The following is a 24478-nucleotide window of genomic DNA, read 5'->3' on the forward strand; positions in this document are numbered from 1 at the left end:
TGCTTCTTAATTTTACGGAATTTTTGCTATGAATTACTCACTTATAGTAACTCAGTCTTATTATCAATAGGTGTTGCTATGAATGAATTTCTTGCATCGATCGAACAGTGAGAAACAAAAATAAGTATGTGCTTTGAAGATTGGGTCTTCTGATTCATTACCTATATGTTGTGCAAATACATTTTTTTTTTTTTATAAGATTGTAATTTAAAATAAGGGTTTCTTTTTTTAAATTGATTTTGAAATCTATGAAAAATTTTAATGAAAAATCTAATGCATTATAAATGGATTGCAAAGTTATAGGTCAGGTATAGGTAATGCTTCGAAGATCTTATATATTAATTTCTTATACTTAACGATACTTTAAAAATCAGTTATCCTTATAAGACTTTGTCTCGAGATTTTGAATATTGATCATTGTAGTTAATAATGCTGCATCATAATTTCCAAAGTGATGATATTCGTGATGAAAAAGATAGGCGGCTGAACCTGTGGTGGTTTAAATCTTGGGCTTTAGGTGTTGTATAGTTTTGCTGGTGGCCGCAGCTCTATGCGAAGACACCTTTTTGTAAAACAAAATTTAATTTCATTTCAGCTTGTGGAGTTTACACGTTTTGTCGTGGTTTGCTGGGCTTAACTGGATGAGAGATTGATGGGGTTGGATGCAACAGTAAGAATTACTCTTCTAAAGTCACTTTATTTTGGGAATTCCAATAAGTTGAGTGACTGGTTTTCAAAGTTGTTGGTGATGGGACGGTTTGGTACGATGGCGGTCATCGCCTCAGAATGTTGGGAGGAATTAAATTAGTGGATCTCTATGGTAGGGCACGTAAAAAAAAAGAGGTTACGTAGAGCCCAGAACCAAACGTAAATTTATTCAAGGGGTCTCTGAACTGGGAGAATCTACACATCAAATTATTAGCATTTCCAATTCTTCTCTTTTTCCTCCAATTACATTTTTAACTCGATTAATTCCTTATAAACGTTCTATCATCTGATGGGGTGGCACTTAAAGTGACCAGAATTTCTTAAAAAAAATTGAACACAATGCCTACCCTGTGGGTAGGACACATGTATTTTTCGAGTTTTTTTCCCCTTTTGGCAAAGAAACACTTTCCACTTTTCTGGTTATTTTTATGAAAAATTATGACAAGAATTATCTTTTAAAACGATGATAGTATATGTGGTGGAATTTATGCCTGGAGCGAAGACCTAAAAAATGTGGTTTTAGAAAATTTTTACTTTGCACTTTTTCAACATTCTTACCCTTTTTATCAGAGGTCTTAAAAACCAGGCAACGTAAAATAAATTCCTTCCACTATTTAATTGTAATTATTCAACTTGGATGGTTTTGATATTAAAGATTTTCAAAAGAACTTTTTGATGCTTTTGCTTCGATGGCTTGGAGAAAAAGAAAGATTGTTATATTGGCTGCGGAAGACTACACCGTTGGCCGGAAGGTAGAATTAGGGAGACAATAAAATGTCAAAATTTTGTTACATTGTGTTGCCAACATTTTCGTACCATCCGATATATATCGGAATGCATGCTCCATCAAATCCCATCCGTTTTTTTCCCGACTCTTAAGATTGTAGGAAAAATAATGTCATAAAATATAACTCAGGACTATTTAATTTAATTATAAATTTTTCTTCTTTTCCTTAATGGAGTAAATCATTTCGATAGATTTATTCCGTGTTGGCACTCAAGCAAGTGCTTGAGGTTTATACAGTACCTTACGTATTGCTCATAGGACTTTTGTGTAGTAACTCTACAGGTGCTTAGTGAGAGTCCTATGACATTTTGATTCATAATCAAAACAAAGAGATAAAATTTTGGTATGCCAACTACCGTTTCTTCAATAAAGATTCATCTCATCCAGTGGAAAAGAAAAGAAGTATTAATAAAAAAATGGAAAAAAACCTTTTTAAAGGTAATATAAAAAAAATGGGTGAAAATTTCGACTTTTTCCCTTGGGAACTAAAGAAATTCTTTTCGTTATACTTTCTCCAGATCAATGAACGGGTTATAACTGGAGTATAGTAACCCCTATTACTAAGATGGATGGAGAAATAAAAAAAAATAGAAGAAAGTGCGGCCCAATGTTAGCGGGACATGGAAGTATGAACAAAATTAAAACCAGCAAAAGTCCAACAGATTCCACCGTTGTTAAAGAAAAATTGTATAAATTGCAAAATAAAAATTGTATTCTATTGTGCGTGAAAAAAGACAAGATATCAATAAATGCTAATTTCCGTGTCAGTGTCCACCACAATACCAGTGGTAACCACAGCAGTTTAAGAAAAAATGAGTGTAATATTTTATAGGCTCTATATGTTGGTTAGGTTAGGTTAAATTTTTGTGAAAGTCCGACATCAGACCTACTACTACTAGATTTCCCATGACAATCCAGCAAGGAACGGGGGATAGTTCTCCCATATCAGTGAGTGCAGTTCGATTAATATATTAAACTCAAAGATAAAGAGCCTCCTTTTTTGCGCCGAGTCCGAACGGCGTCCCTCATGGTAGGAAGAAGTTTTTACATGGCAGGATACCTCACAAATGTAGCCAGCATTAGTAAGGGGTTAAACACCGCTGAAATTTTTCTGATGTTCGCACCGGGATTTTAACCCAGGCGCTCGGCGTCATAGGCGGACATGCTAACCTCTGCGCCACGGTGGCCCCCCTCAAACCTACTTAGACGTTTTCGTCCATTGTGATAACACAGCAGGAGAAGGAAAATGCCTTCTAGTTCCTACCGTTAAACCATCCAAATCGTTTTGAATAGCCCAACAACTCCCGAATCTTCATAACCGCTAAATCAAACAATTTCTCAAAGAAATGAAAACCTAAAGTGGAACTCCTTCTGACTGCCATACAGCAGATGTTCTGCAGTCTCTTCTTCATCGACGTCATCACAGTTTCTGCAGAAATCGTTACTTGCAACCTTCACTCTGTCAACAGTGACCTGTCATGACGGACACAATGACTAAGACGTCTGTTCTTGCAAACGACAGCAAAGCCGTATACCTCTTCAAGTTTATTTGCATATTTTGCCCATGAACATTTCATTAAGGAACAGAGGCAGGGACTTCTCACACATCAATGAGTGCAATCCGATGTCATAATACCTCAAAAATGTTGCCCGCATTATCAGGGAAAACCGCCGCTGAAGAAAAAATTGTTTCAACTCTAGATTGGAGCACATAGTTTTGCAGTGTTCACAACTCCTACTGTGTGGCCATTTGTCATTCGTATCCCTTCGGACCTTATCTTGAAAACTTAACATACCCAATGATTCCATTTCCTCTGCTTTATAATTCTCTGGGCTATATCTGTGGCCCATCACCCAGAACAGGTGAATATTGAACTATTCAGCCATTTCGTTGAAAAATCGTCTACAGTCGAGGATGGTTTTTGAATTCAGAAACATGTACCCCTTATATATAATAGCTGCCTAGTTGTCTGAGAAGATATTTATGACAATCGTCGTTATGCCTTAGCATCCAAGCCACTCCACGACTTCTTTATTTACAATTATCTCCGCTACACACTACCGCCGTCTTCTTACCTTCTCGATATGACCAGTCCTAGTTCTTCAGAGTACATCCCAAGGTCCACCTGGTCGTTGGAAACCATTCATATAGAAGTCTATGTAACTTCTATTACCGGTGATATCGTTACTCCCTGTCTCTCTCGGGATGCACAATAAATTGACGGTTGAACAACCTGGCGCATCTCTTCGAATCAGTCACGGTTATTTCGCCAAAAGTGACTGAGGTCCTGTCATCCCGTCTACCGAGGTTCGAGAGTGACTTAACAGTAGGCCACAGTTTGCCTACACCCGTGCCTAACTTACATTGCTTCAAGTGTTTCAGCCACAAATTTCGCTTATTTTCGTTGACTACCCTGTTTATTTCCAGATTCAGCTCGCTGATTCTGGGGTTAGCGGGGTCCATAGCACGACTCCCATCAGGCTCATCTGCGAGTAACACTGCTTGCGCCGAGAAATTGGGCCGCACTTGGGGTATTCGACCGGCTGGTATAAAGCGAGCGACTGCGTTAATTATGTCTCGGAATTTCCTCTCGGCCATAAGCACATCAGAGGGGGTTGGCAGTTCACTGAAGCGGCGATTGGAATACTCTCTGAAGCCAGTCCAATCGGCCTTCTTATGATTGATAGACGTCCCGCGCTCAGAGGTTATGAAGTTGGGTGGTCGGTCGATTGGGAGGTGGTCTAACCCCAAAGAGATGACGGCTTGCCAGGATACGTCACTCAGGAGATCAGGGGATGCAATTGTGATATCTGGCGAGTTGCTGCACCTCCTCGTAATCCTAGTGCGGGCATCCTCATTCACCGTGCAAAACGTGGAGCTTTCAATCTGCTCTGCCAAAGCTATGCCACGCTGGTCGTTACCTAGGGGAGAACGCCATGACATGTGATGCGCATTAAAATCCCCTAGAACCAGACGATTATGGCCAGATAGCAACCCACTTATGTCGGTGTTGTAAGCCTGGCCATTAATCGGGACACAGCTACCAACTGGCGGTATGTACACGTGGGCTGGGATGCTGCCGTACGGGAGAGGTCGGGGGGGTGACATAGGGTCCGGGATCCTTTTCAATCCCGGCACGGACCAGAAGCGTGCGGAGAAGGCACTCCGGGATGTGCCTCTCCCATGACGAAAAAAGACGAACAGGTACATTGAGGCGGCAGCCCTTGCCGATGAAGATTCCATCGGATCAATTCGGTGCATACAACCGGCTGCCATGGGATTGACCTTTGCTTCACAGCAGAGTTCGCAGCAACTTGTATAGGATGTAGTACTTAATGCCAAACTTTGAACTTTTGAAGAGCTGTCCACCAGACTGCAAATGCAAACTTCCCTATGAACATTCAATTATGGAACAGCAGCAAATTTCTCACATATCAAATAGTGCTGTCCGATTTAAATTTAAGTTTTAGCTCAATGATAAACTCCTTATTATAGTCGAGTCCGAACGGCGTCCCGCGATGCGACACCTCTTTGAAGAGTTACATGGCTTTTATGCAGCACAAGGGAGGGAAAGCCACCACTGAAAAATGTTTCTGATGTTATCACCAGGACTCGAAGCAAGGCGTTCAGCGTCATAGGCGAACAGTAACCGGCCAGAAAACCTAACGAGCAACAGTTTTTTGGGCTTTACGTCCGCTTTAGTTGAGGTAATAACGCCAAATTTTTCTTCGGGCGTTGTGACCTCCGTAAAGACGGATATAACGTCCAATAACAAAGATGACCCAAAATCCACAAAAATGGGGTCTTGTGAATTTTCATAAATATATAAGAATGTGGTTTTATTATTTTTTCTTTTGAAATCAAAAAAGGTCATAATGGCCGTTCTGGTCGGCCATTACGCACAAAATATTGTGCGTTACGACCGCATCAGGGTAGTTCATATGTCCCTTGAGCGTTATGACCGGTCACCTAGGCGGACATGCGAACCTCTACACTACCGTGGTCTCCCGTCCACTAAACTACAACTCCATATAGCATAATAGGTCTGACAACTGCAGTATATACCCAGTGCATGACACACGGTTTACGTCTCCTACTTTTGCTAATGGATCTCTTGCAGTTGTATAAAGCAAATGTTTGATTTGAAGTTCAAATTCCTGTTCAGAAAAACACCCAGGTAATTTGCGCTTTCAGAAAATGGAACATTTTCCTCTCCCAAAAATACAGGTGTCACTGTGGGTAGCTTGTATATCCTGCTGAAAAGAACTACTTCTGTCTTAGGCGGATTTACGCCTTGACCCCATCGCTGTCGCATGTAGCGCTTTCTAAAGTATATCTCTAAGAGTGCTAGAAAACTTTCCCTTAGCCGCAATAGCCACGTCATCAGCATACCCGACCACTTTTACAACTTTTTCTTCGGGACACAATAACATATTGTAAATGGCTATACTGACTATTATGGAGGACACCGAGGCGCAGATGTTAGCATTGCTACCAATGACGCCATGCTAGCCTCTGAAGCTAGGCGTTCGGCGTTGTTGTTGTTGTAGCAGTGTGATGTACACTGAGGCGGCAGCCCTTGCCGATGGAGATCTCCATCGGGTCAATCCGGTACGTACAACCGGCTGCCATGGGATTCGGCGTTCGGCGTCATAGGCGGGAGCGCTAACCTCTGCGCCACGGTGGTAACATATCCTTCCGCAAAGGTAACATCTAGTACCTGCTGCAACTTCCTAGTAATAAAGGTCGGTTTATTTCCATTGTTACAAATCGCCAAATTGCAAATTATAATATATTCGTTAAGCATCTCGCCACTTTCCTTGATATCCGAACTTATATGTGGTTCCCTGCAGAAGCGTCTTTAACCAACTCTGTATATAGGGAAGCCAGCCAGTGATGAGACTTATTAATTTCAATACTGGCTTCTATTGAATCTTCAGTGCTTAGCGACGGAAAAAGAATAACATTTAGACTACTCTTTTGCAAGAATACAGGCTTTGTGTCTCCCATTCCCATACCCTTGAGAAGTTTAAATCCATGATCCACCCACACCCATGGCTCTTGAATAAGAACCACGCCAAATCTTCCTGCCATCAGAAGGACCTTTAGTGCCGCCGAAGCGGTCTTACAATAGTGGAGGTTTATCTGCATAATCAGGATTCAGAACTTGCACCACTGTTGTGTTAGTCTTGTCTTCCGAATCCGTCAGGAGTTCATCTTTACAAGATTCACTCGATCTGGTCATGATGAGTTTCCTTTTATATCCAGGGGCAGTTGAGAGAGCAGTGGAACCACTCTTCCTTCATATGTAAATCTAAAATTATGTTTTGGATATGTGTTCTGTTCCCTTACCTCTTTTAATGTCCACAAAATACTTTCTCTTGATGTCATTCTTCTGGCACCCCACTTCCTAATAGAATATTTAAAACAACATCAAAATTACCTAAAGCACCTTTCTATGGTAGAGTTTTAAAACTAGCATCTATCACGTACGAAAAACTTCCTCAGAAAACTTTCTACTGCCGTAGCAAAACCATTTAGTGATTACTTAATGGATGCCTAGAAGGCGAGGTGGCTATGTGCCAAAACTGACACCATACAGGATATAGCCCCATCAACCTTGGATGGCACAAATGCACGCACCTAACTCCTGGTGCCAAAAGAATCATTTAAATGTTTCTTCTTTCGTCGTCCAGTAATTGTGTGGCAAACAGCAATTCGAAACTCACTCTTGAATTGTCATCTTGTAAGTGTTACACCAACTGCCCCAGGCACGTTTCATCATGGATATCGCATACAGAAAGCGTTTGTGCCAAAACAATGAAGTCACATCTTCGTAGATCTTCAGACGCAAAGGTATGTAGTCAGGGCTAACCTTTGAAAGAATAAATGTCAAAAATGACCAGAGTGTTATGACACTATTGTTGCATTCATTTTGGAATTCGTCCCCCTTTCCAATATGTCGAGCCCCAGTGTTTTACCCCACAAAAGTAGTGTGTTACACACACAAATAGCCCCCTCGGGGCCAGGAATCCTGAAATGTTACCTCTACTTTGTCTGTGTTGTGACACAAAGCTTAAACACATTTTGAATATTTAATTTTGGCACTTGTATACCAAACATAAAAACATTCGCAGACGACATGACTCCATAAGATGATAACACTGGGTTAAGCCATCTTCTACACCAACACCCATACCCCCTCCCCCAACATCGCAACATTCGCCTTAACCAACGCCAAGGATTAGTAAGGGAAAAATGTGGAAAATCGCTGGTATGTGCATAGCTTCTCTAATGCCGTAGAAGACAAATATTATGTGGATTTTCTTTCACTTATGATTGTAGTCAATTTTTTGATGGGATTAAGGACTTAACAATGCAACTGATAGAATACATATTGCCAAGGTCATTTGATACTTAAGGGGGGGTACTAAAAGACATTTCACTCATGTCTTATGGTCATGAGAATATTGTCACAGTAATTCAAGGTAAACTAAGAATTGCTTGTTTTAAGCACGTAATGGGAGTGTCGGTGAATATAGCATATGAATCTTGAGTAGAACTAGAACAAGCAGTGGAAATAAAAGCAAAGAAAACCAAGGCAGCAGAAAAGGACTTTAATGGAATCAAAGTAAAACCAAAATCAGGATCATATCAAAAGATATGATACAAGAAACAAGTAAGAGCGTGCTAAGTTCGGCCGGGCCGAATCTTATATACCCTCCACCATTGATCGCATTTGTCGAGTTCTATGCGCGGCATCTCTTTTTAGACAAACATAGAATATTGAATAAGAACTGTTATCCTATTGGAGCTATATCAAGTTATAGTCCGATTCGGATCATAATTGAATGCTGATTGACATTGTAGAAGTCATTGTGTAATATTTCAATTCATTCGGATAAGAATTGCGCCTTGTAAGGGCTCAAGAAGCAAAATCGGGAGATAGGTTTATATGGGAGCTGTATCAAGCTATTGATCGATTCAGACCATACTATACACGTATGTTGAAGGTCATGAGAGAAGGCCTTGTATAAAATTTCAGCCAAATCGGATGAGAATTGCGCCCTCTAGAGGTTCGAGAAGTCAAGATTCCAGATCGGTTTATATGGCAGCTATATCAGGTTATGTAGCGATTTACGCCATACTTAGCACAGTTATTGGAAGTCATAACAAAACACCTCATGCAAAATTTCAGGCAAATCGGATGAGAATTGCGCCATCACTTGGCTCAAGAAGTCAAGATCCATGATCGGTTTATATGACAGCTATACCAGATTATGAACCGATTTGAACCATACTTGGCACAATTGTTGGATATCATAACAAAACACGTCGTGCAAAATTTCATTCAAATCGGATAAGAATTGTGCCCTCTAGAGGGTCAAGAAGTCAAGACCCAAGATCGGTTTATATGGTAGCTATATCAGGTTATGGACCGATTCGAACCATACTTGGCACAGTTGTTGGGTATCATAACAAAACACGTCGTGCGAAATTCCATTCCAATCGGATAAGAATTGCGCACTCTAGAGGCTCAAGAAGTCAAGACCCAAGATCGGTTTATATGGTAGCTATATCAGGTTATGGACCGATTTGAACCATACTTGGCACTGTTGTTGGATATAATAAGAGAACACGTCGTGCAAAATTTCATTCCAATCGGATAAGAATTGCGCACTCTAGAGTCTCAAGAAGTCAAGACCCAAGATCGGTTTATATGGCAGCCATATCAGGTTATGGACCGATTTGAACCATACTTTGCACAGTTGTTGGATATCATAACAAAACACGTTGTGCAAAATTTCATTCTGATCGGTTAAGAATTGCGCACGCTAGAGGCTCAAGAAGTCAAGACCCAAGATCGGTTTATATGGCAGCTATATCAGGTTATGGATCGATTTGAACCATACTTGGCACAGTTGTTGGATATCATAGCAAAACACGTTGTGCAAAATTTCGTTCCAATCGGATAAGAATTGCGCACTCTACAGGCTCAAGAAGTCAAGACCCAAGATCGGTTTATATGGCAGCTATATCAAAACATGGACCGATATGGCCCATTTACAATACCAACCGACCTACACTAATAAGAAGTATTTGTGAAAAATTTCAAGCGGCTAGCTTTACTCCTTCGGAAGTTAGCGTGCTTTCGACAGACAGACGGACGGACGGACGGACGGACGGACGGACGGACAGACGGACGGACATGGCTAGATCGACATAAAATGTCACGACGATCAAGAATATATATACTTTATGGGGTCTCAGACGAATATTTCGAGTAGTTACAAACAGAATGACGAAATTAGTATACCCCCCATCTTATGGTGGAGGGTATAAAAACAAATAAAAGCATGCTAAGAAGGGCAGGACCGAATATTATATACCCTGCACCGTGCATCGCCATTGTCCAGTTCTTTGCCTGGTAAATCGTTGAAGATAAAAAAGAACAATGGATAAAAATTGTCATGCTATTGGAGCTATACCAGGCCCATACTTGGATTCGATATTGGATACCATAGTAGAAGTCATTGTGCAAACTTTCAGCCACATCGGATAATAACAGCGCCCTATAGGGGCTACTGAAGTAAAAGCGGGAAATCGGTGTATATGGGAGCTTTATCAGTTTGTTAACCAATTAAGACCATACTTGACATAATTGTTGGAAATCAAGACAAAACACTTTATGTAAAATTTCAGCCAAATCGGATAAGAACTGCGCCCTCTAGAATCCCCCAGAAATATAATCAGGAGATCGGTTTAAATGGGTTACTATATCCACTTTTTATGTGTCAAAAATAAACTGAATATCCTAAGTGGCTGATATTACCAACATATATAACAGACATGTGTACCCACGTAACAGAAAACAAGTAAGAGCGTGCTAAGTTCGGCCGGGCCGAATCTTATATACCCTCCACCATTGATCGCATATATCGAGTTTTTTGCGTGGTATCTATTTATACCCTACACCACTACAATTACAGGGTACAGGGTACAGGGTACAGGGTATTATAACTTAGTGAATTAGTTTGTAACACCCAAACGGAAGAGAGATAGATCCATTAATAAGTATACCGATCGACTTAGAATCACTTTCTGATTCGATTTAGCTATGTCCGTCTGTCTGTGTATCTGTCTGTCCGTCCGTCTGTCCATGTTAATTTGTGTACAAAGCACAGGTCGCAGTTTTCATCCGATCGTCGTAATATTTGGTACAGGCAGGTTTTTCGGCCTAGAGACGAAGCCTATTGAAATTGGCAAAAATCGGTTCAGATCCGGATATAGCTCCCATATATATGCTCGTCCGATTTTCAAATAGTCATTAGTCAAACGATTCTCTCGAAATTCGGCAGGAAGGATTTTTTTACGACACTCGACATTACTAGTGAAGTTCATGGAAATCGGTTCAGATTGCGATATAGCTCTCATATGTTGGGTTGCCCAAAAAGTAATTGCAGATTTTTCATATAGTCGGCGTTGACAAATTTTTTCATAGCTTGTGACTCTGTAATTGCATTCTTTCTTCTGTCAGTTATCAGCTGTTACTTTTAGCTTGCTTTAGAAAAAAAGTGTAAAAAAGGTATATTTGATTAAAATTCATTCTAAGTTTTACTTTCTTTAAAAAAATCCGCAATTACTTTTTGGGCAACCCAATATATATATCGCCCGATTTTCACTCCTAGAGCCACTGCAAGCACATTTATTGACCAATTTTGCCAGAATTTTGCACAACGCTCTCCTCGACGACTACCACATTATACATAGAGTGTGGTCAAAATCGGTTCAGATTTAGATATAGCTCCCACATATATATTCGCCCGATTTCCAATAACATTGCAATAAAATGGTCTTTTGTCAACCGATTTTCTCGAAATTTGTCAGGAGGGATTTTCTCTTGACTCTCAATATTACTGGTGAATTTCATGGAAATCGGCATTTATTGGCCCATCTTGCCAAAATGTTGCAAAACGCTTTCCTCGACGACTGCCACAGTATCTGAGGAGTTTTGCTCGAAATCGATTAAGATTTAGATATACCTCACATATGTATGTTCGTCCGATTTTGGGATAATTTGCCATAATGTTGTCATTTGTCAACCGTAGTTTTTACAGTTTGAACATATTTGCTCGCCGAGTCCATCACAATTGGTTCAGAATTGGATATAGATCCCACATTGTAGTTATAGGGTAGATGTAGGGTATTATACAGTCGGCACCGCCCAACTTATATATACCAAGTTATATTCCGATTCGGACCATAAATGAATGGAATGCTGAACATTGTAGAAGTCATTGTGTAATATTTTAGTCCATTCGGATAAGAATTGCGCCTTGTAGGGGCTCAAGAAGCAATATCGGGAGATCGGTTTATATGAGAGCTGTATCAAGCTATTGATCGATTCACACCATATTAGACACGTATGTTGAAGGTCATGGGAGAAGCCGTTGTAAAGAATTTCTACCAAATGGGATGAGAATTGCTCCCTCTAGAGGCTCAAGACGTCAAGACCCCAGATCGGTTTATATGGCAGCTATATCAGGTTATGTTACGATGTGTGCCATACTAAGCACAGTTGTTGGAAGTGATACCAAAACACCTCATGCAAAATTTCAGCCAAATCGGATGAGAATTGCGCTCTCCAGTGGCTCAAGAAGTCAAGATCCAAGATCTGTTTATATAGCAGCTATACCAGATTATGATCCGATTTGATCAAATCGGACGAGAGTTGCGCCCTCTAGAGGCTCAAGAAGTCAAGGCCCAAGGTCGGTTTATATGGCACCTATATCAAAACATGGGCCGATTTGGTCCATTTACTATCCTATCCGACCTAAACTAATAAAAAGTATTAGTGCAAAATTTCAAGCGCCCAGCTTTATTCGTTCGAAAGTTAGCGTGCCTTCGACAGACAGACCGACGAGAGAACGGACATCGCTAGATTGACTTAAAATGTGTAACAAACAGAATGACCAAATAAGTATACCCCCATCCTACGGTGGCCTATATTCGGCCGGCCAAACTTTGGATACCCACCGCCTCCAATATATATTAACCACATTTCATCATAAGACGGTTAAACCACAGAGATGCACAGTTCGTCCCCAGCCTTTAAGTAAAGGTGGTGTTTCCGACTCAAAAGATGAGGACAGCGGGAAGACGGCAGAAGTGAGCGATGACTTTGCTAAGCTCTTAAGCAGACCGAGAAAGCGATCTGAGGCACGACGAAGAAAACAGAGAAGTATGTACCGGCAGCGCAATCGAACGAAAATGCTGGATGCTGGACGTGGTAGAACTGGCTTTCCAAGCACTTATACGAAAACTGGAAAGAGAATTAGATCTCCTGAAGGGCATAACACTGCTAAAAAAGAAGAAAGAGAGCTCCCCGCTTAGGAAGCTACCAGTACTCTGGGAAAACCAAACCAGCCATCCCGCAATGGAGACTCCAGACAGTGTCCTGCGGAAGTAGACAAAGTCGGAACAGGAACGAAGAAATCGCGTACGGCCCCTGAGTGTTCATGGAGGACTGTGACTTCCAAAAGCAGGCCACAGCCATCATGGAAGGGGAAGATGGTCGCTGAGAATGGTAAGGAGCCGCCCTCTTACGCCAGAGTGGCAACGAAGCACAACAGAGATGAGCTAATCTAGCGGCAGTGCGTCCGGTAGGATTCCACCAGATCATAGGTCCCAAATTGAAGATCCGGTTAACGAGGGCATTTTCGAGTATGTGTGAAACTCTGTAGAGGATCCACCCATACAAATGCCGAGCTGCTAGTATATAGGAGACATCTACGCTGCGTTTTGCGTCGGCGGAATGTATTAGTACCGTCAAACACCTCGACAGAGGTATCCACGCTCCCTGGGAGGGCCCAAAGCTCGACCTAGTGAAAAAGATGGAAATCCCCAGCTTACAAAGGCGACGGTCTTCATCAAGGGATCGGGCAGTAAATTTGCGACGGGACGCATGTTGGGATCCTTGGGCAAACAAAACCAGAGAGGTGGGACCCTGTGAGTCCCATTTTACGAAGTTTTTTTTATACCCACCACCCTAGGATGGGTGGTATACTAATCTAGTCATTCCGTTGGTAACACCTCAAGATATTGATCCTGGACCCCACGATAGTGGTAGAACCCGTAAAGCTAGCCGCTTGAAATTTTGCACAGATACTTTATATTGATGTAGGTCAATGGGGATTGCAAATGGGTCATATCGGTTCAGATTTAGATATAGCTCCCATATAAACTGATCTCCAGATTTGATTTCTTGAGCCCCTGGAAGCCGCAATTTTTGTCCGATTTGGCAAAAACTGTGATAAGTACGGTTCAAATCGGTCTATAACCTGATATATCTCCCATATAAACCAATCGCCCGATTTGACTTCTTGAGCCCCTGGAAGCCACAAATTTCGTGCGATTTTGCTGAAATTTTGCACATAGTGTTTGGTTATGACTTTTAACAACTGTGCCAAATACGGTCCCAATCGGTCTATAACCTGATATAGCTCCCATATAAACCGATCTCCCGATTTGACTTCTTGAGCCCCTGGAAGCCGCAATTTTTGTCCGACTTGGCTGAAATTTTACATGTGGTGTTCCATTATGACTTCCAACAACTGTGATGAGTACGGTCCAAATCGGTTTATAACTTGACATAGCTCCCATATAAACCGATCTCCCGAAAAGGATTAATATCCGCACCCTCTTTTCAACCTAACCTAGATGAAATTTAGCATTTGTTTTTTTTTTTCAACATTTATTGCAAGACATTGTGCTTAGATCATGGTCTACACCATTCAAAGTGGATCTTTTAGACTCTCCTTCATTTCTATTTGATATATTTGTCTGTCTTAGATTTATGGTAAATAGTATTGAAAACAATGAAAACCTTAACTCTCTGTGCACTTTCCATTGTGATTCCCATGATGGCTCACAAACTCCCGAAGAACGGGATTATATACTAAATTTCAAGAAACGCGTCATACAATTCATGCAAAAATGGGTAATGGCCGTACGGCATGCGGCCTTCGATGAGCCCAGTGTCTGTGATTTTATAGAAGATTTAGCTGCCGAAGTGGAAGCCGATCCCGAACTGCAAGAGGAAACCAGTATTATACACAATATTCTAACACAAATGGCCCGCTATCAGGATGATCGAAATCAAAATGCCGGTCAAAAATGGAAGCTGCCACCAAATGGGCAGCCCATATGTCTGTTCAGTGGAAATATAACACCTTCAAAGACAGTGATACGACCGGATGATGACAGTAAGTAGAGACATTCCATTTCAAACCAATCATTGGCCATTGTGGCGTATAACTATTTTTAATTACATCCCACATGGCGTATGCTTCTTGAGAATTATAAATATTCACCAGCCATGGCGGCGTATAATTATTATAAATTATTTGCCTGGTTGTGTATGCCTTAATTATTTGCAATTTAACGCCCTTTTTCCCTTTTCAATTCCTTGATTCTTGGTATTCCTTGGCATTTTCTTTGTATGCTCAATCTGAACACAATGTGTTAATAAAGACCACATAGCGACGCATTCGTTCGTTTGCATCTTAATCTGTCATCAATTTACTCATTTTGCGTATTCCTGTTTTGTATTTTTCTCTTGTTCGCTCTCTTCCTTGCCGCTTGTACCCAGTTATTTTCCGTGTATATTGCGCTGACCACACCTACTGCACGCTGCGTTTCCCATTGCATACAACGGCGGAAATAATTAAAGCCTGTGCCGCAGACAAATTGCAATTGAATCGTGGCCCAGAGGATTTAAGTTTGGTCGAAGTGAAGTCCAATGGCGAACGCTCATTGTTCAAGGATAACGATGTCAGCATACCCACAGGCTTGAGCCTAAATGGACGGCTCTTTGTATCTGTAAAGGATCACATCGATGGTTTGGTATGTTATCTGTGGCATTGTTTGCGTGTGCCTTAGCTGCAGGAGCACTTTCAATGTTGTGTGACTGGCTAAAAGGCTGGCACAATGGCATGCAAATGACTTTTTGATTGAAATTTAATGTTGTGCCGATTGTTCTCTTTGTTGCCTTTGTTGCTGCTGTTGGCGTACTTGGCGTTTTTATTTACAGACTCCATTGCCCGAGCAGGAGGGAGCCACCGAAGGCATTGACATGGACTTGGAAATGCTCAGCACCAAAGAGCTGGCCTATCACATTACCATTTTCGATTGGGATCTTTTTTGGGCAGTGCATGAATACGAACTGTTGTACCATACCTTTGGGCGCCATCACTTTGGAAAGGTAAGCCAGATCACAAAAGAGCATATGCCAACAAACAAATATGTAGAAAAAAAATTATACTCCAATTAAACCCAACATTCTAAACAAAAGTACCAGGAAATTTAATTTCGGTGAATTACTCATTGGAACACAAATGAAAAACAAAACTATTGGGAAACTTTAAGTTGGTTAATTGGTTTAAACGAATAAACTTTAATGCTGGGAGGCGGCTACAAAAAAATTAGCACAAGTCTATTAGCAAAAGTCTTCGGAACACCAAAATACACTGAAAAAAATTACTTACCAATTCAAATTTCGATGCTTATGGCTTATCTTAATTATAACTCTAACATTAGTTACACAAATAGATGGCCGCCAATAGAAAATTGGAATATCAGAAATAACGTCGATCTTTTCGCTTACTCTCCAATTTTTAATATCTACCCGAGGGATGTCTTTTTTTATTTAATTTTACAACGAGATTTCAGTGATTCAATGTATCAAAGATCTCTTTAGTTGGAGAATCTGCTCCCAATTAAATTTATTAAAATTAAAAATACATAAAATAAAATAAAAGTTTACAGGCCAATATTCTAATACAAATGAAACGCTTTTATGATGGTCGAAATCAAAATGCTATTCAGAAATGGAAATTGCCACCAAAAGGCAGTATTGTGATAGTAAGTGAAAATAGTCCATTTCAATCCAATTCCACATCCCTTGTGACGTATAACTATTTTTAATTATGCCCCTCAATGCGTATGATTCATTGGAATTATAAACATTCAACAGGCTTGGTGGCGTATGATTATTATTAAGTATTGGCCTGGTTGTATATACATTCTTTTTCTACCTCAATTTACTTTACTTACTTTTACTTTAATTGGCTATGACAGAATATGTCTTCCACTAGCCGAACGTAGAATAGCGTTCCAAGCGCCTCGATCTCCTGCGTTCATTCTAAAATCTCTGACACCAAATTTCGAGGTGTTTCCCCTCCACTTGAACTTTCCATCAGGATTTTGCTCTTCCCGGTTTGCGTGTACCACCGCGTTTGCCTTCAAAAGACTTATTTGTTGGGGCTTCTTCATCCATTCTGACAACATGACCTAGCCAAGGCGTCATATAGCTCATACAGCTCGTGGTTCATACGTCGCCTATATTCTCCATTAACGCAAACTGGTCCATATATTTTACGAAGAATCTTTCTCTCAAATACCTCAAGCACTGCCTCATCTACTTTCACAAGTACCCATGCTTCAGAACCATATAACAGCACGGGTAGCATTAGTGTCTTGTATAGTGTAATCTTCGTCTGTCGAGAGGTGGCCTTGTTTCCGAACTGCTTACTTAGTCCAAAGTAGCATCTGTTTGCCAGTATTATTCTTCGCTTAATCTCAAAACTGGTGTCATTCGTTTCGGTTACGGCGGTGCCGAGGTAGATAAAGTTACTGACTGTCTCAAAGTAGTGGTTCCCAACTTTCTCCATTTTCTTTATCTGCTCGGTTGTGCAAGGCTTTTTGGGAGTTGAAACCATCCATTTCGTCTTATCTCCATTTACGGCCAGACCCATTTTCACTGACTCTCTTTCGATTCTTTCAAAGGCTGCAGTTACTACTTCCGGTGACCGACCTGTGATATCGATGTCGTCGGCATAGGCGAGTAGCATGTGCTCTCTTGTGATTAGTGTGCCATATCTATTCACATCTGCATCTCGTATAATCTTCTCCAGCAGGATATTAAAGAGATCACACGATAGGTTGTCTCCTTGTCTGAAACCTCGTTTGGTATGATGAATGGTTAGGAGGAATTCTTTCCTATTCTTACTGAGGAACGTGTATCAGCAAGTGTCATCCTGCAGAGTCTTATTAATTTTGCAGAGATACCAAACTCAGACATGGCTTGAAATACCTTTGAACGTGAATTAGTATCGAAGCCGGCTTTGAGAGATGGTAGGTGTTTATTTGTCCTTCTCGGGTCTTTTGCAGGATTTGGCGCAGTGTGAATATCTGGTCTGGGGTGGATTTACCAGGACTAAAGCCGCATTGATAGGGCCCAATTATCTCATTGACTTTAGGTGTTAATCTTTCACACAGTACGCTCGAGAGTATCTTGTAAGCGATGTAGTTGGCACATTCTGTCTTGTCTCCTTTCTTGTGTACGGTACATAGTATGCTGAGGTTCCAATCATCGGGTATGCGTTCTTTTAGCCAGATTGCGCAGATAAGCTGATGAATACGTCTTAACAGCGTGTCGCCTCCGGTCTTAAATAGTTCAGCGGGTAACCCATCGGCTCCTGCTGCCTTGTTGTTCTTTAGTCCGGTCACTGCTATTTGGACCTCATTCTAACTAGGAGGAAAACATTCTATATCATCATCAGTGATTGGTTCTGCGGTATCCTCTTCGCCGCCAACGTCGGACACTAGCAGTTGGGTAAAATGTTCTCTCCATATCCTCAGCATGCTATCTGTGTCATTTACCAGATTTCTTTCTTTGTCTCCGCAGGAGGATGTGCCTGCACCAAAGCCATCGGTTTGATATTTAATTCTTTGGTAGAATATCCGGACTTCATTCTGACTCCTGTACATCTCAATTCGCTCACAATCACGTCTTTCCATTTCCTTTTTCTTTCTGCGGAATAGACATTTCTCCTCTCTCCTTTTCTTCCGATACCTCTCCTTCATCTGGCGCGTTGCTAGTGATTGCAGGGTTGCTCTATATGCCACATTCTTGGCTTCAGTAGCATCTCGACATTCTTGGTCGTACCATGGGTTTCTTCGAGGAGGCTTCCGGTACCCAAGTATGGATTTCGCGGCATTTTCCAGGGAGTGGGCAATAGTTTGCTACTGCGCCATTATATCATCGGAACAAGAAGTGCTTTCATCAAGCAGTTGGGTCAGTTGAGTGGAGTATGCCGTTGCCATTTGTTGTGTTCGCAGCTTTTCAATGTTCAGTGTCCGTGCAGTGTCAGATCGTACTTTCCTCGTTCAATGTTCAAACGGGTGCGAACCTTTGCTGCAACAAGGTAATGATCCGAATCTATATTCGCTCCACGGCTAGATCGTACATTTAACACGCTGGATGAAGGCCTTCCATCTATCACAACATGAACAATTTGGTTCCTCGTGTTTTGATCGGGTGACAGCCATGTGGCTTGATAAATATTTTTATTTTGAAATCTGGTGCTACTAACTACCATGCTTTTTGCCACGGCGAAATCTATCAGCCTCAACCCATTACTGGACGTTATCTCGTGGAGGCTACTGTTGGACCAAAAATGCCTTCCTTCCCTATTTTCGCATTAAAATCTCCCAGAACGATTTTAATATCATGGGCGGGGCAGCGGTCATATTCTCTCTCTAGGCGCTCGTAGAAAATATCCTTGATCTGCTCGTCTTTGTCTTCCGTCGGGGCATGGGCACAAATAAGACTGATGTTGAAGAATTTGGCTTTTATGCGGATTGTGGCTAGCCTCTCATCCACCGGAGTAAAGCTGGAGACTAGGTATTTCAGTCTTCGACTAACCACAAATCCACAGCCAAAATCATGCCTCGTGTTATGGCAGCTATGGCAGTATAGTTCGTCACCGTTTGCTGTTGTAGTGACGCCATTCCCAGTCCATCGCACTTCCTATAAGGCTGTAATAGCTGCCTTGTACTTCTCTAATACATCAGCTAGCGTGTATACTACACCTTCTCTATAAAGAGTGCGGACATTCCAGGTGCAGATCCGCAAATCATAGTCCTTTTTTCGTTTGCGTGGGTCGTCAACGTTGGGGGCGGGGTCCGTTTTTACTATTCCTTTGTTTCTCATAGTAGTTCTCATAGTTTTCTGGGGGCGGGTTACTGGCCCAGGGCCCCAACCGCATGGGTTTTGTGGGATTGCACATGTTTCCCTCGTTGTCGCGAACCGCTTGCCCCGAGATCCGACGATCGCCTCCAGTCGCCCCTAACCTTGGAACAGACTTTGATTGTGGCCATTGGTTATTTGAAAGCTCCAATAACTCGCCTTGTCATCTCGAGTATCATTGGCATTCAGTATTTAATTAAGAGCCAGTGCCACCTGACTCCTCACTGAGACTCTCCTCTCGAAAAATCGGCCAGACACGGCTTGTAAATCAGTCACCTAGAGCTTATGGATATCTTACAATTCAACTGGTTCCAAAGATTTGACAAATAAAAGAAATTCTTGAAAAAGTATCTTGGCTGTCAAAGAATTTACCAGCACATTAGTATCCAAAAATAGTTCCAGTGCTTTTTCAAAACTGCAAATTTTGCCCATTAACAGTCCGATTCAAGTTTAAGCTCAATGATAAGGGGTCTCCTTTTTATAGCCGAGTCCGAACGGCGTGCCGCAGTGCGACACCTCTTTGGAGAGAAGTTTTACATGGCATAGTACCTCACAAATGTCGCCAGCATTAGGAGGGGAAAACCTCCGCTGAAAATTTTTTCAGATGGTCTCGCCAGGATTCGAAACCAGGCTTTCAGCGTCATAGGCGGACATGCTAACCTCTGCGCTACAGTGGCCTTCATCCAGTTTTTTTTCACTAGCCGCTATCCAAACATTTTCAATATCAACGAGGAAGCTAAAACCGTATGCCACTTGTAATTTCAAGGCACCTGTATTTCATTACATTCTAAATCAACATGTCCATGTTTTCCGTGTTCAGCATGGTTTGACTCCTATCATGTAGGATATTTGTACCGTTTATTGCACTATGTGCAGCAAATCGTATTGCAAAGAGACTTTAGACTTCCGTCCTCTTCACTCAACCTTTCATATACCACGTAGGAGTTATGTGTATTTAGCAACCATTTTGTGGGGGAATAAAATTTTATGGTAATTTAATTGAGCCGAAGCAAGTATTTATTTCTATCCTTTGTTTTATAATGCCCATATCAAAAAAACACATTGAATGAGACCCATTAAAATGTAGAAAATTGTTTTTCTTTTTTGCTTTGGTAATAAAATACATACTAAAATTTTATCGCTATAAATTTCTAGCCAGGACATCGTGTGGTAAGTTTAATAAAAAACAAAAAACTTAATGTCAGTGTGTTTCCGCTACCAACCGCCGCCTCCATGCAAGCATCTAACCCCTCAACAACTTTGGGAATTAAAGAAAGAAAGAAAAAAGAACATAAAAAACAACAACAACAAAAGTAATGAGAAAAATAGCCGTGCAACCACATGACAGTGACAATTTCTAATTTGCCAGCAAACCAATTGAATGTTTAATTAAAATCGTTTGTATTTGCGTGCGACAGCATCTCATTGCCTGTCTGTATGTGTGTGTGTGTGTTCCAAAATGTTTGAGCGATGTAGTTCCGTTTCCGTTCTAGTGTTGCGAACGCGTATTTTTTTGCCTTGGTTTTCCATTTTTGTTTTGTTTTCTATCCCTCCAAAAAACTGGCGCTAGAACAAAAACTCAATTTGTACAAAAGTCAACATGACCAAACAAATGCAATTTTGCTATTTCATACATTTTAATTTGCCTTGACTTCGTTATCGTTGCCATAGGATAAAATATAGTTTTGGGGAAAAACAATTCTGAGTGTCATGATAATTTGATTACAACACTGCAGTTTAGCAATTAAAAGTTTTGTTCAATCGTCCGCTCTCTTTAGTATGGCATTTAGAATCTGGTTTAGAATGGTTCTAAAATTGAATTGAAAAACTTTTTTTTGGTATGCATAAATGAAGCCCAGTTTTACACCATCCAAGGCCTCAACTAGCCCAAAGGGGTTAGAGATTGTATTTATTTGTACTGTACTGTGTACTGACTTAGATTCGAAAATTCCACACAGAATAACTAGCACGAAAAACCACAAATAATGCTTCATATGTAGATACGACTGCATAGCATGGGACCGGCTAATGCACAGATTCCTTATTCACCAATCAGTAGTGCTAGACAAGTGGCACTTATGGTGCCGTATTTGTCCGCCCTTCCTCCGGAGTACTGCCGCGACAGGTAGCCCAATTCTGCACCATGTTTTGAATATGGAGTTTATTAAGAGACAAACAGCTGATACAAACAGCATGCCTATGTCAAGGGAAGGTCGGTGGAGACTGCCCTGCACGAGGTTGTGCATAAAAACTAAAAGAATCGTTTGATGCCAAAACGTACCCACTGGCGGTATGCATTGACATTGAGGGGGCTTTTAACAATGTGCGAACCGACACACTGATCCAATCCCTAGACCAGTACCGGTTGGACCCGGTCCATAGAGACTGGATAAACCATATGCTAAGGAACAGGTGGATAAATTGTGTGTCCAATGGCATAAATATAAGGGAGAAAGTGGCACAGGTTACGCCATAGGGGGGGGGGGGGAGGGGGGGGGGCATTTTATCGCCACTGCTATGGACTATTACGGATTCTGAATAAGGAGGGATTTGAACCCGTCTGCTACGCAGACGGAACAGGGCCAAACTTCTCAGTGTAGTGTAGTCCGATTCAAGTTTAAGCTCAACGATAAGGGGCCTCCTTTTTATAGCCGAGTCCGAACGGCGTGCCGCAGTGCGACACCTCTTTAGAGAGAAGTTTTACATGGCATAGTACCTCACAAATATTGCCAGCATTACGAGGGGAAAACCACCGCTGAAAAATTTTTCTGATGGTCTCGCCAGGATTCGAACCCAGGCGTTCAGCGTCATAGGCGGACATGCTAACCTCTGCGCTACGGTGGCCTCTGTTCTTTAATGAAATGTTCATGGGCAAAATTTGCATTTGCTACGCAGACGATGTTATAATACTTCTAAGAGATAAGGATCCGAACGAGCTATGCAGAAGGGCCGAAAGCGTCTTGTACATGGCATATGACTGGGCTAGACCCAGAAGACTCAATGTTAACCCAGAGAAGACTGAAAGACGAAGGTGGGCCAATTTAACGCACCACGTTTCCCCAATAAGACGATTTCGATATCTGACAAGGTCAAATACTTAGGTGTGATCTTGGACAGGAAACCGAATTGGAAGTATCACATTCAGGAGCATACTGAGATGGCTCACAGATGTTGGGCGCTATGTAGAAGGGCCGTAGGCTCGAAATGGGGCCTGAATCCTAGGATAGTCAAGGCTTAATCAAAGGCCAATAAATCAAAGTCTCCTATGCCCAAACTCCCTTCCAAGCACAGATGAGAAGAGAAAATTTCGTATATACTCATTCATATTCTCTTCATGGTCCTTGGGGCAGGCAGTGACTCAGTTTTTCCGTTTATAGATGAAAACTACAGCAACTGCCATGCAGATGGCACATGTCTAACAGAACGCCGCTTCTGAAAATGAACTCAAGGAACCGCAAGGAACATGGCACTACCATTTGTAATACAGCATTCCAGTTCAGTTGACTTGTAGGTTCGAAACGAATTCACCTCTAGATTACCTTATTCTCTGTTACCATGTCGTTAACGGTGGACAGAGCATCAGCACTGAGTCATTGATATTATTCGAGCCCATCAACCTTCTGGATATATAGAAAAAAGGAAAGTTCTTCGAAACCAGAAACTAGAGTATCTCAGAGCTTTTCTTCGTCCAAATTCTATCATTCTGTTCCAAGGGCTTCAAGATTTCAAATCCCTATAAAGCATTTTCGACTCCTAGATGACTCGCTTGGCTCGTCTATCGACTAACAAAATTGTGAATAGAGAGTAAACATCGTTCTAGGCCAGTTTCACCTCCCTCTTGTACTTGCTCAGAAAATGAGCGCTTACCTGGAAACCTGGTAAGGCTTAAGACTTTTCCCTTATTTTTGGTTCAATTACATAACCAGATTCAGGATTCAGGATTAAAGACTTTTCGTGAACATCAATGCATTAAACAAGAAAAATTTGGCATTTTCCCCATTTCTGTGTGGTATCACCATGAAACCGCCAAATCCTTTACGAAATGCAATGTCCATTCGCATTCATGACAGCCAAGAATATTATGTTCCCTTTGAGACAATGTTTATGCGTTTGTTTTTATTTGATAGTTTTTCCCCTTATGGCTCTGTGAAATGCTCGATGACCCATGATTGTCCTTGCCAATGCAGTCACACTAATGCTTACGTCCTCCTTTACCCCCTATCGGTGTAAAATTTGTGCGTGATTGTTTTCCTTTATTGGTGTTGGTTTTATGAACTCACAAGTGAATGAAACGATTCCTCTAAATGTCTTCCTTATTCAGTGCTTGCAGTTTCCACCCATTGGTTTTACAGTCTCAGTCCTTTTACAACTCAAAGGGGATTATAGTTGCACACCACTCTCCCCCCTGACCGAGTTTGTGTTGTAAAGTTGCAAATTTTATGAATGTTGAAAAGAGCTGTCATTGTGGTATTAAACGATATCTTTGTTGGAAATTATACTCAGATATCTTTTTAAGCAAAAAAAATGTTTTTTGATTAATGAAGAAAGATGAAACATGTTTTTGTACTAAATAAAGAAAAGGGCTATGAAAGAAGTTAAAAAATTATGAATTTGTCTTAGTTGTTTTGTATAGCAAAAACCTAATACACTGCTCAATACGACATTTGCTCCGATTGCTCTGATTTTTAGCGTGCGCTATTTTCAATACCGCCAACAGTTTTTCTCAAACAGCTCCTGTTTTTGAGATATAGCTGTGCTCTCGGCCATAACTAACATTTTTTCTCAAAATTTCCCTGAAAAAAGTTTATAGCCATTTTTTAGACGATTAAGATGAAATTTAGCAGAGGATGTCTGATGGGTAGTAGCACATTTTATACCAAATTTGGTTCAA

General features: G+C 41.2%; 1 protein-coding gene across 3 annotated transcripts in view; it reads left to right on the forward strand.

The window, feature by feature from the left end:
• The window catches only part of LOC106087471 (rap guanine nucleotide exchange factor 4), a 528050-nt gene that overhangs the window by 493183 nt on the left and 10389 nt on the right, over positions 1–24478 (forward strand). For all 3 annotated transcript variants that reach the window (XM_059370594.1, XM_059370595.1, XM_013252522.2), the window contains 3 exons: positions 14400–14761; positions 15148–15401; positions 15589–15759. In XM_059370594.1, coding sequence (XP_059226577.1) covers positions 14400–14761; positions 15148–15401; positions 15589–15759 — 787 coding nt within the window. The remainder of the gene's footprint in view (positions 1–14399; positions 14762–15147; positions 15402–15588; positions 15760–24478) is intronic.

Source organism: Stomoxys calcitrans, chromosome 5 (assembly GCF_963082655.1).
Source record: "Stomoxys calcitrans chromosome 5, idStoCalc2.1, whole genome shotgun sequence".
Classification (NCBI taxonomy): Eukaryota; Metazoa; Arthropoda; class Insecta; order Diptera; family Muscidae; genus Stomoxys; species Stomoxys calcitrans.